At 38.4% G+C, this 13616-nt stretch overlaps 1 protein-coding gene across 8 annotated transcripts in view; it reads right to left on the bottom strand.

The window, feature by feature from the left end:
- Herc1 (HECT and RLD domain containing E3 ubiquitin protein ligase family member 1) overlaps nucleotides 1–13616 on the bottom strand; it is a 172436-nt gene that overhangs the window by 134824 nt on the left and 23996 nt on the right. For all 8 annotated transcript variants that reach the window (XM_048423144.3, XM_048423145.3, XM_087905330.1 and 5 more), the window contains exon 2: nucleotides 589–1544. In XM_048423144.3, the coding sequence (XP_048279101.2) occupies nucleotides 589–1518 (930 nt within the window). In that variant the 5' untranslated portion in view covers nucleotides 1519–1544. The remainder of the gene's footprint in view (nucleotides 1–588; nucleotides 1545–13616) is intronic.

Here is a 13616-nt window from a genome sequence, read left to right as displayed (position 1 = left end):
TTAACTAAAATAGCAAACCTTTTAACACTCAACTTATCATTTTCTGTTTTCCTCTTAAAATGGCTCACCTGAAATTACGAATATTTTATGATTTATTTATTTTTATTTTATGCGGACAGCTACTTTGCCTGCAAGTATGTCTGTGCACCATGTGTATGCAATGCCCACAGCGAACAGGAGAGGGTACTGGATGTCATGGAACTGAAGTTACACTATGTAGGTGCTGGGGCCTGAACCTGAAAGAGCAACAAGCTCTTAACTGCTGAGTCATTTTTCCAGCTCCCTAAATTTACATATTTCTTTCTTGATCATCCTAGCAAAATGTGAACTCTGTAAAAGCAGAAAGTGCTGATTCTAACACTTAAACTATATACTCGGCTTCTGACCCAGGGGCCTTCATTGTACTAACTGTCCTTTCCCTATATATCAATATGTGCAAGTTTCTTCCCACAGAGCATAAAAAAAGTTTAACCAACTTAACATACCAAAAGAACTCCCAAATCATTTACAAGAGTCACATTTACAAGAGTCATTAAAAGCAGGTTGACTAGCCAGAAATTTGTGGAAGTTGACACTTGGAGTACATACCAATGAACGCCTCATCTGCATTAATATAGCCATAAAGCAGTCAAAGCTGATCATTCCTTCCTGGCTTGATAGTAGTTTGTTTTTCTCCATGGTATGTACAACTGCTGAAGCTCCCAATGCCATTTCTATCCATTCAAGAAGATATCTCAAAGAGCCTCTCTGAGCTGCCAAGCCAAGCAGCAACTCAGAAGCTAATCTACGACCTAAAGTGTCTGCCCCAGAATTGGGAATAGTTACGCCTTTAAGAAATGCTGTGACTTGTGATAAGCAGTCCAAGCCCATAGGAGGAATCTTGCTTTCGTTTGCTAAAGACAATGGAGGCAAAGAGCTCACGACTTCAATTGCAGTGTGAATAACGTCATTGCAGAGACTGAGACCAGGTCCCGACACAGGCATCATCCAACTTTGTCTCAGAAGTGCAAATAATAAACTTAGACCTGTTCGGACACCCATTTCTATAAGTGCATCAGTGCTTGACCGGGGACGTTCGCTGACAGAATGAACATCTGCTGAGCCAGAGCTGCTCTCTGGAGAATGCTGCTGCTGCTTCACTTTGCCTTTGTCATGGTACTTATTAGAAAGTGCATAAAAGACACGCTGGAGCACAAGCAGTCGTTTCCGTAGCGCCCCGGCAAATGGGGAATCTGAACATACCATCTTTGCTAGTGCTAACTGGCTGCTAAGAAGGGCATCCAAATAATGGTCCTGCTCATCACTTGAAAGAGACTCACGTTCAAAGTCGGGCAACTGTGGTCCTTTGAGACATAAAACCTGTTGAGGCAAAGGTACTACTTCCTTATTGCTGACCAGTTTAGAATACAAAACAGTAACTCCCTCTCTTGTAGCAATAGATTCACTATCCTCTGTGATCCAGGAGCTGTTCAGATGTTCGAGCCATTTCAGTTTCACAGGTGGAACCATAGTCGCCATGTTGATTTATTCTTCAGCCATTAGTTCTACAGAAGAAGAAAAGAAGACAGTCAAAAACTAGACCCCATCTCAATTGTCAGAAAGTGTACCTTAACAATTGCTTTTTCAGATTCCCTCACAGATAGATGACAGATACATAGATTTTCTTAAATGCACGGATGATTCTTAAAATGTTTCTGAATTTCCCATTTTGATTTCAAAACTTATAGAATGTAAATGAAGTCTGTGATGGTTTGAAAGAAACTGGCTTCCAAAGGGAGTGGAGCTATTAGGAGGTGTGGACTTGTTGGACTAGGTGTGGCTTTGTTGAAAGAAGTATGTCACTGTGGGGATGCGCTTTGAGTTCTCAGACATGTTCAAACCACACCCAGTGTCTCAGATCACTTCCTGCTGCTTGTGAGTAAAGATGTGAGAATTCTCAGCACCTTCTCCAGCACCATGTCTGCCTACATGCTGCCATACTCCCAGCCACCATGCTCCCTGCCAAGATGATAGCAGACTGAACCTCTGAGACTGTAAGCTGCCACTTCAATTGAATGCTTTCCTTATGATAGTTATGTAAAATGAGAAAAGAATGTATTTTTAAAAATTCTTAATAAAAACAATTTTTAAATGTTTTCCTTTTAAGAGTCATGGTGTTTCTTATGGCAACAGAAATCCTAACTAAGACAAAGTCTAAGGTTAAGGTCATGATATATGCCAATGTTATATTTTAGCTTTGATAAATATGGCATGGTTTAATAAGACATTAAATTAAACAGAAAAGAATAAAGGATATCTGGATTAATTGACTGATGAAATCTATGTGACAGAGAATAACAATTTTTGAAAACTTAGAAGCTGGACTCAAAGAAGCTTGCACCCATGTCTTGGCTGTATGCTAACCTTTCTTTGGCATCTTTCTTCCTCTCTTAATTCTGTGTTTCTTAACGAATTCTAAGTTTATTTCAGGAAAAATAAAATAATTAGAAGTTTTTCAACAATTTACTATAGAAAACAAAATTCTTCGGAGAAAGCAGCCAAGACCTGATCTCATCTCTGGCTCTCCCTTCATGGCTACACTTACGAGTTTTGTTTCCTGTAAAGAGTCCCTTCGTATTTAATTTGCACTTGCTGTTCCCTCTACTTAAGAACCTGTCCTCACCAAGTCAATATCTAGTGCAAAATCTTAGTTTAAACAGCCCCAACACCAGAGATTTACTACCCTCTACTAAGTATTAGACAACATAATCATAAGGTAACTATCACTTTCTGAGGGAAACAATTCGTGACTGTACCCACATGAGATAAAGTCTATCTTTTAAAATACACAACAGTCACTACCTTAATTTGGTAACACCTTTCACAGCTTGCAATTATATACTATTTGTGTAGTTTATCTGCTTAATGTGCATTTACAACACAGTGAGAAATATACACCATTTAGCCAATTTTGTTCCTGGTTCCTGATAGCTTCTAAGACCCTAGAAATTTCATAAGTGATAGGGGTGCGTTTTTTGATATTCATAAGCAAGCCCCTTCCTAACACATCTAAACTTATACTCAGATGACTGGGGTAACTCTTGGTGAGCACCATTCTGAAGGAAATGGGCATCAGAAAACTAAACAAATGATTAAAGGATTAGAGCTTTCATGTCTACTTCCACAGACATTATCAAAGCTATTCGCTTTTCCAAGCCTAGGAGGAGAGCCCTTTTCCAGAGGTCTTTAGCTTCAATTCTGGCACATGCTGGGTGCAGTTCATCCCACTCCAGCCCCAGGCACTTGCTGATTTGTTTGGACACTTTGACTCATTAAACCATATAAACTGTTAAACCAAACTGTAGAAAAGGAGACAGATTTGGACTGAACACCTGCATAAAGTTTTACAGACCAAACCATATTGAAGGACCCATGCTAACGTTTTCCATCAACAAGCTAAAACTAAGTCATTAACTCATCTACTGAGAAAGCAGGGGAGACAAACAGTCAAATCTCCAAAAAGCCAGTCTTGGGCACATGACAGAAAGCCTTTGCTTTATCCTACACACACAGGAAGATTTAAAGAACCAACCTACTTTGTTCTTTATTTCTGCTTGCTTCAGTCCTTTTCTGTCCATAAAGCTAACCTCCTCTACTCAGCTCACTAGAATACTCATTCTAGTACAGAATGAGGTGCTGCCTGATTAAGGAATCATATATAAAAGTTAATTAAATCTATAACTTAGTGTGCTCTAAATTTTGTCTTTTGATAAAATTATCGATGTTTAACTGTGCAAAATCAACACCTAATGTTTGCAATTTCCACTAATTAAAAGAAGAAGCACAAAAAGCAAAAAGACTCACATTTGCTGCAAATTGTTTTTGCTACAACGTCAGTAAGAACTAGTCAACAAAGCAAGAAGTCAATGTGCTTATTCAGCACAAAAAGGACTACAGACAGCTATAGACAAAAAAAGAATCAAACGAATGGGGTTTCATTCTAGAACCACTAATTCACAATCCTGATGAGCCAGCTAAATCCTGGCAAACTGCTCTTTTGTTTTGTTTTTGCTTTGTTTTATCTATAGAATAATTTATCCTACTAAAAGAAGTCCTTTTGTCTTTTTTCCTCTTTCTTATCCAAAGCACAAATCCAAATATAATTACATAAATTATCAAATCCACCAACAAAAAGTAGAATTGGAAAAACCACCAAAAGATTAAGTGTTTAAAAAAAAACAAATAGTACTTCAATATTATCCTGAAACCAAAATAAATTAAAGGAGGGGAGGGGAGGCTAAAAGATGAGCAGAGGATTCCTACAAGTGAGCCCTTAAAATGGTTCCTGCAAGTGAATTTGCCAAAATCTGAAGTTTGCACAAACACTCCAGGTAAACAAAGCAATGACAGCTATTAACATTTATCGAGCACTTTCTACATGGCAGGAACCATTACTGGCTCAAGACAACTATATGAAACAGGTGCCCAGGCTAGCCACATTTGCCAGCAAAGGAAATAGGGGCATAGACAGGCTAAAGAGTTTGCTGTGGTCACAGTGTCAACAACTAACAGGCTAAGTGAGACAACAGCCGGACATCTGGCCTTCCAAGCACTAAATTACACTGCTTCTAATCATCATAGTGGTAGAAGAGGTAGTTTCACAGGTTCTACATCATTCTAAATTTTTAAATTAAAAACCTCAAAATGTTCCAATGAATCGAATGCCAATGCATCTCATTCTAAAAGGTCTACTTCTGTAATTTTAAAATACATTCTCCCTAATCACCACCTTTGATTGTTCAAATATTCTAGGGCTGGGTATGGCATGCATACATACCTTTAATATCAGCACTTGGCAGGCAGATCTCTATGAGTCTGAGACTAGCGTGGTCTACATATTAAGATCTAGGCCAGCTCAGGCTACATAGTGAGACGCTATCACAAAAAACTAAAGAGAGGGGTAGGGGAGGGTTTCAAAGCAGATAACCAGAGAAAAGGCAAATGACTTTTCACAGTACTATTCAGAATTTTGGGGGGACAGACATGCAAAGGCTTGGGAGGCTAACACAAGAGGATCCCCTGAGCTCAGGAGTGTAAGGCCAAGAGCCTGGGTAACATAGCAAGATTTCATCTCCAAAAAAAAAAAAAAAAGGAGAACAACATGGGAAGGAGAATAGGGAAGAGGAAAAGAAGAAAAAGGGAGGGAAGAAGAAAAGAGAGAAGAGAGTGGAAATGAGGGGGAAAACAGTTCCGATAAAAAACAAAGTTGGAAGGGGTGTTGGGGAGATGATCAGTCAGTAAAGTGCTTGCTACACAAGCATAACGACCTGAGCTCAGAGTCCAGCACCATGGTGTACTCTGTAACCCCAGCACTGGCAATCTAGCCTAATCAGTGAGCTTCAGATTCAGTCAGTCCAAAAACAAGGTACAAAGGAAGATATCCACGGTGACCTCTGGCCTCCACACAAGTTCGCATGTGCGTGTGTGTGTGTGTGTGTGTGTGTGTGTGTGTGTATCCTCCAATACACACACCAAAGCTGGAGATCAAATTTATTGAATTAGAAATTATAAAACTAATATAATCAAGGCATGTGATACTGGCATCAAGATAAATGAACATACCTTAACTGACAATACACATGGAAACCCACGTAAATATATGTCCAATGGTTTTTTTTAATTGAAATACCAAGGCAGTTTCTTTTTTTCTTTTTTCTTTTTGTTTTTTTGTTTGTTTGTTTGTTTGTTTTTTCGATACAGGGTTTCTCTGTGTAACAGTCCTAGTTGTCCTGAAACCCCCTCTTATAGATTAGGCTGCCCTTGAAATCAACAGAGATCCACCTACCTTTGCCTCTGGAGTGCTGGTTAAAGGCATGAGCCACCATCGTCCAGCCATTTTTTTTAAATTTTTTAATTACTTTATAAATAATACCAATCAAAATTTCCACTTTCTTCCCTCCTCCCACTTCCCTCCTGCTCCCCCCCACACCCTTCTCCCCACACCCCTCCAGTCCTAAGAGAGGGCAGGGTATCCTGCCCTGTGGGAAGTCTAAGGCCTTCCCCCCACATCCAGGCTTAGGATGGTATGCATCCAAATAGAATAGGATCCCAAAAAGCCAGCACATGCAGCAGAAACAAATCCCAGTGCCATTATCATTGGCTCCTCAGTCTGCCCCAATTGTCAGTCACATTCAGAAGGTCCAGTTTGATCCCATGCTCGTTTAGTCCCAGTCCAGCTGGAGTTGGTGGAGCTCAGTTACACTGTCTCAGTGGGTGACCAAAGTTGGGAGCATGGGGATGGGAGGAGAGGGGGAGAGAGAGAGAAGGGGAAGGTTGGGGAGAGCTTGTGGGAGTGGGATGGTTGAGATGGAGGAAGGGCGGATATGGGAGCAGGGAAGGAGATATCGTAATTGAGGGAGCCATTTTGGGGTTGGCAAGAGGCTTGGCTCTGGAGGGGTTCCCAGGAGTCCTTGGGGATGACCCCAGCTAGGCAGTGGAGGAGAGGATGCCTGAACTGGCCTTGTCCCATAGTTAGACTGATGACTATCTTGAATATCACCATAGAACATTCGTTCAGCAACAGATGGAGATAGAGATAGAGATCCACATCAATAGAGATGGAGACCCACATCAGAGCACTGGACTGAGCTCCCAAGGTCCAGTTGAAGAGCGGAAGGAGGGAGAATATGAGCAAGGAAGTCAGGACCACGAGGGGTTGGTCCAGCCATTTTTTTTAAAAAAAAAAAAGGTGTTAGAACAACTGATAACACATAAGGTAAAATGAACTTTACCTTAACCTCATACCATATACAAAAGTCAACTCTAATTTGTTTAATAATCCAACATGCAAGAGCTAAAACCTAAAAATCTGTAAAAGAAAAATAAAGGCTGGATATGGTGCTGTACACTTATAATCTCAGCACTTAGAACTTTAGTCAAGAAGATGCCAAATGTGATGCTACTTTGGACCACATAACAAGTTTAAAAAAAAAAATAGAGGTAAATTTGGCAAACCTGATTAAAATAAGAAAAAAAAAATAACATGGGACAATCTAAATTTAAAACTTTCAAATGATATTATTAAAATTATATAGAGGTTGCAGAGATGGCTCATCAGTCCAGAGCACTGGCTACTCTTGCAAAAGTCCCAGGTTCAGTTCTCCACTCTCACATAGAGGCTTATAACTATCTGTAACTCCAGTTCCATAGGATCTAACCCCCTCTTCTGGCCCCCACAGGCACCAGGCAAGTAACTGTGCTGCACAGACATTATATATATATATATATATATATATATATATATATATATATATATATATATATGAGAAAAACATTCATATATATAAAATTAAAAGTCAGGTCAGCACAGCCTAGGCAAGCTGTGCAAGCCTGACAACCTGAGTTCCAATTCCCAAAGCCCATGATGAAAGGAGAGAACCAACTTTTTAGAGTTGTCCTCTGACTTCTACACTCACACAGTGGCATGCGCACACCCACATTCATACACACACAGACACACATCATGGAATATATACACACCACAGCATAAATATATCTTAAATTTTTTAAAGAAAATTAACATAAATATATCTGAAAATTTTTAAAGAAAATTAAAAGTCAAACAAAAACTGAAAAAACCAAAACTATCTGTAAACCAATGAAAGACTTTTAACAAGAACACATTTTTAAAAGAGTCCTAAAAGAGAGACCTAATGGCGCACAGCTTTAGTTACAAGTACTCATGACGCTGAAGAAAGAGGATTGATCACTGAACCCAAGAGTTGGAGATTAAATTGGGTAGCATAGTAAGACTCCAACCTCAAAATTCAAACAACAACAAAACAAATACAATTCAATAATAAGAAAACTCAAATTTTTAATTGGGCAAAATATTTAAATAAATATGCTACCAAGATATATAAAGAGTCAAATGACCATATAAAAAGACACCAAACATCACTAGTCCTTAATGAAATACAAATTAAAACCACAATAAACTCACTAACCTAGCTAAAATTTTAAAAACACAGTCAATACCAAATACCTGAGTAGACATAGAGCAAGCAGAAGACTCACACATTGCTAAGAGAAATATTAAATGAAAAACTATTTGCCATTATAGTATGTCGTTCATTAGGAACATACACGGTACTTTTCATAATACACAAAATTCTACTCCTTAGGTATTCACTACATATTTACACATGACTTCACAGCAGCATCATTCATAACAGCCAAACCTTGGGAACTCAAATACCCATCAACAGATGTCTGTGGGCATGACTGGTGAATGCCATCAATAGATGATAGCGGTTAAGAACGTGCACTGCTCTTCCAGAGGACCTGAGTTCAATTCCCAGTACCCACATCAGGTGACGAACAATTTCCTGCAACTCCAACTCCAAGAAATCTGATTTTAGCCCCTGAAAGCACTAGCATTCATGAGCACAAACCCACATACATAATTACAAATTATAAAAATAAATCTTTTTCTTTCTTTCTTTCTTTTTTTTTTTTTTTTTTTTGGTTTTTCGAGAGGGTTTCTCTATGTTGCTTTGGAGCCAGTCCTGGAACTAGCTCTTGTAGACCAGGCTGGCCTCGAACTCACAGAGATCCACCTGTTTCTGCCTCCTGAGTGCTGGGATTAAAGCGTGCGCCACCACCACCTGGCTAAATTATAAAAATAAATCTTTAAAAATAAATAAAACCTTAAAAAAAAAAAAGAAGTTGTGATGTATGCATACAGCAGCATACTACTCAGCTACATTTTTTAAATGAATTTATAAAGGCCAGATGGTGGTGGCACATGCCTTTAATCCCAGCACTCAGGAGGTAGAGACAGATGAATGTAAATATGAAGCCCAGCTGGTCTACAGAGTAAGTTCCAGGACAACCACGGAAATCCTATCTCAAAAAAAAAAAAAAATATATATATATATATATATATATATATATATATATAATTTCATATATATATATGAAAAGCGTAGATAAAAACAACATGGTAACAGCATTATGCTGAGAGAAGTAAACAAGACATCAACGATTACCTTTAAAAAGCAGAGCCAGGAACATCACAAAGTTGAGTCCAACCTGGACTACATAACAAAATCTGTCTCAAAAAAGAAACAAGACAACACAAACTTTCCATTTACTTATATATGTGTGTGTACTATGTATTATGTTTGTTATATATATTATATATGATTATATGCCTATTATGTAATATCTAGTGAAATTCTAAACAATGTAAAACCAATGTGATAAAAAGTAGACCACTGCTGACCACTGCCTAAGGAACAAGTAAAGAAAGTTAATAGCAAAGAGTACAGTAAAATTTTTGAGGAATAAAATGGACAGAGAGAGATAGTTAAATCACTTGTCAAATATTACCAAATAATTAAGATGGTAAATTTTGCTGTATGTTGTTTGCTTGAAAAGTAACAAAACAAAATAAAAAAAAAAAAAACAAAGGAAAAGAACCCAATGACTTACAGGCCTTTGCCTTTTGTCCATTTGAGGTTGCTAGTTAGTCCCACAAGTTCCCTCCCTGGCCAGCATCTCTGCAAAACAACAATCTTACATTTCAAAATGCCTAACAACATTGCCAAGTCACTGTTTCTTATCTCCATTTCACCACATCTAAAATTAGCCCCACCACCTCTTCCAGCTTCTCCATTCCACACACACACACTTCCCTACACTCCCTTCCTAAATTGTTATAAAAACACATCCTAGCCAGACAGTGGTGGCACGCACCTTTAATCCCAGTACTCTGGGCACCTTTAATCCCAGTACTCTGGGTACCTTTAATCCCAGTACTCTGGGCGCAGAGGCAGGAACATCCCTGTGAGTTCAAGGCCAGGCTGGTCTACAAGAGCTAGTACCAGCACAGGGTCCGAAGCTACAGAGAAATCTTGTGTCAGAAAAACCAAAAAAACAAAAAACAAAACAAACAAACAAACAAAAAAACCCAAAACAGATCCTTGGGCACATCACCCTGAGGCTAATCCGGGATCAAAACCAGAGTCTTTAACTTATGGCATATGGAATGGCAATCTCTTACACATTCCCACTGGCACAGCCATGTGTCACCTTTCATAACCTGCTCTGGAAAGTACAAGTCCTAATATAGTCTATCTACTTCTACCAGGTTAATATAAAGCCCATTTCTAACAATCAACTATATCACTGCCTAGCTATTAAAAACAAGGTGAAAGCTCTTTCCTATCAAGCCATTATGAAGTCCATTCAAAAGCAGGCTAGTTTTCACAATTCCAATTCAATTAACTGTCCCCCTAATTTATTATTTTATTTATTTAATTTTTGTATGTATGGGTGTTTTTGTCTGCATGGCCCCATGTGTCTGCCTGGTGCATGGAGGCTAGAAGAGAATGTCAGATCACCTGAAATGGAGTTAAGGGGACTCCAAGTCACCATGTAGATGCTGGGAAACAAACACAGGTCCTCTGCAAGACCAACAAGCACTCTTAACTACTAAGCCATTTCTCTAGCCCTTTGCCCTAATCTTTAACAAACCAAATGCTCCATTTCTGTGCCTTTTTTCACACTACTCTGTATGACTAAGGGTCCTCACTTACCGAATCTTTTCCTGTCAAAATTCATACTACTGCAAAGGCTTGTTCAGAAAGGTCGATCTTCCAATGCCTTCCACACTGTAATTACCCCATGTTCACCGATACAGACTAAGTCAGTTCTTCCTCTCTCATGTTTTATTTGTTTAGACAGACAAGAGATTTATTCTATTCTGCCTGTTTTTGTTATTATTTATATGCTTGTTTTTATTACTCTGACCCTGCTTATTTCACAGCTGGTGCAGAAGAATTATCTGTATTCTGTCAATCATGTATTTTAATAAAACGCTGATTGGCCAGGCAGGAAGTATAGGTGGGTCAACCAGACAGGAAGTAGAGGCAAGGCAATGAGAACAGGAGAAGGTGAGGAAGGAGGAAGCCCATTTCTCCATTCCTGCCCAGACCACAAAGAAGCAAGAGGTAACCTGCCCCGCTGGAAAAGGTACTGAGCCACATGGCTAACACAGACAAGAATTATGGGTTACCGTAAGATGTAAGAATTAGTTAATAAGAAGACTGAGCTAATGGGTCAATCAGTTTATAACCTAATGTAGACTCTGTGTGATTCTCTTTGGGACTTGCCGGCTGTGAGGTACAGGGTGGGACAGAAACCCCAACAAGCCGCCCCTCTTGTTACACACAGCCAAACATGATTTTCAAGACTGGTACTCTATCCTATTCTTCTGTCCTTTCAGACACTAGAACCAACTTCCCTCGGGAACTCTGTGAAGAAAGAATTAATATTGGTCTCATAATAAATCTACAATCAAATAATAAAACTAGCCATAATGAGGCTTTTAAAAATAAAACAGGTAATAGACTGCTTTCATCCTTTTTGTTGTAAGTTGGAACAGTGTACCAGATGCTGTGTTTTTGTTTCTATAAAGACTGAAAATTCATTTTAAAAAGTCCTTCAAGCATCTTCATTATAACAATCCCCCACCCTTTCTTAATTCTTGTTATATTAGGCCAAAGAAGAACACTGGTAAGGTGGGCAGATGAGATGAAAAAGAAATTAGGGTCTTTATTTCTCTGACATCCTTCAACCTCACAGAATTTTTCCCACAAAGGCCACAAGTCTTAACCAATACACTGGCTTCCATTTCTCCATCTCTCAACAGGCCCCTAGGTCTTCATGCTTCTTCTAGTTTATAGGTCCTGATAGCTTCTCAACAGTGCTGTCTTAGGAACATCACAATCCTGTTGTTTGTTGAAGTGAAGTAACAAAAGTCTACTGAAACATCTACAACTTGTTTTTTACCTGTCATGACTGCAACTGATCAAGCTCCACGAGAAAACCCTTCATTTCACTTGGGAATCACAAAAACTACCTTCCACAGCCTACCAAGTGAACTTCTGCCATCTCTGCTCTAGTTAGATGGTCATTCCTTCCAATCCCTATTATCACTCAATTGAGATATGTTTACTGTGTCACCTCTGCACAATTGTTCATCCTCTTGCCTCTTGAAATATCTGACCCTTTTGACCTAAAAACTCCTGTACTCCCTTCAGGTCTACTGATTCAGGTCCTATCTGCCCCTCCCTTGAGTAAACCTTTTCACATCTTGCAATTCCCGTATCTTTTACATGAAACCATTTAATACTGGGTGTTGCTTTGCATGTTCCCTACTTGTTAACCACATAGCTAACAAAGTGAAGTAACAAAAGCTATTTTAAGATCCTTTTGTATTTTTTCATAAACATGTGAAATTCAGTAACCAAGGGGCCCTCTTGGTGAAGTAGGCAGCCATTCTCATAATCTAAAATATAGTATCTTTTTACTGTTATTTTATTTCAATGATAATAAATTATGTATTTATTTTAAAACGATCCTTTGTAATACATATAACCTTATCATTAAAGACAAAAGCAAATTTATACAGTAACAGGTAGATGTTCTTGTTTTAAAATAATGAATTAAATCTTGACTGAATATATGATACTGCAGGAGATAGAATGTGCTCAATGTTTCTCAGATTCGATCAATGTGGGGTTTTCTGTAACCTTTTTAAAAAAATCTGTATGTATCTTATGAGCCTGTGTGGGCACCTGAGTGTATGTATATGCAGTGTGTATGAACCTGATGCCCACAGAGGTCAGAAAAAGGCATCAGATCTCCTTGAACTGTCATTACAGATGATTGTGAGCTGTCATATGGGTGCTGGGATATGAACCTAGGTCCTGTCTAAAAGCAGCAGTAAGTGCTATTAACTGTTTAGCATTACTTTTAGTTTAACCATGGCAAGCGAAGAAGAAAGCAGAAGTAGAATATACTAAATCAAATATGGATTCAAATCAGAGATATGAAATAAACCTATTAACTCACTGACAAAAAGTCAAAGAAAAACATAGAACTAAATGTTCTAGTACAAAGTTTATGACAGAGTAATTCTTTAAGATTTTTTAAAATTATGTATGAGTGTCCTATCTGCTCTTTATGCCAGAAGAGGGCATCAGATCCCACTATAGATGGTTGTGAGCTACCACGTGGTTGTTGAAAATTGAACTCAGGACTTCTGAAAGAGTAGTCAGTGCTCTTAACTGCTGAGCTATCTCTCCAGCCTACACATAGACCTATTTTAAAACCTACTGTTTTAAAACAGTAGATGGCTCAGTGGGTTAATTCACTTGCCACTAACACTGATGACCTGAGTTCAATTGCCAAGACCCATGATATGACAGCAGAAAACAAACTCCTACAGTTGTCCTCTGACTTCTATAGATATGCCATGGAACAAGTGCTTCCCCAAATACATGTACATGGGATATACGTAATCTAAAACTTTCAAATAAATAACAAAATATCACTATTTTTAATAATTGCTTTCAATGTAACAATTCCAAAGAGTGGTTGCAATTTTCTAGCCTATCAACATACAGTTTGGGATTTTTTAGTTGTTTTTTCGTTTTGTTTTATTTTGTTTGGCTTATAGAAGGCATCATTTTGTTCATTTTTAAGTTGAATGAACAGATTCTGGGAGTCAGCCCCCAAATGGCCTAAAAAAATAGTAATTGTCAATACAATTCTAATGAAAGAATCTT

The sequence above is a fragment of the Myodes glareolus genome, chromosome 4, assembly GCF_982192425.1.
Source record: "Myodes glareolus chromosome 4, mMyoGla1.1, whole genome shotgun sequence".
NCBI classification, from domain to species: domain Eukaryota; kingdom Metazoa; phylum Chordata; class Mammalia; order Rodentia; family Cricetidae; genus Myodes; species Myodes glareolus.
Note: the sequence above shows the minus strand (reverse complement) of the source record. Positions and strands in the feature narration are given on the sequence as shown.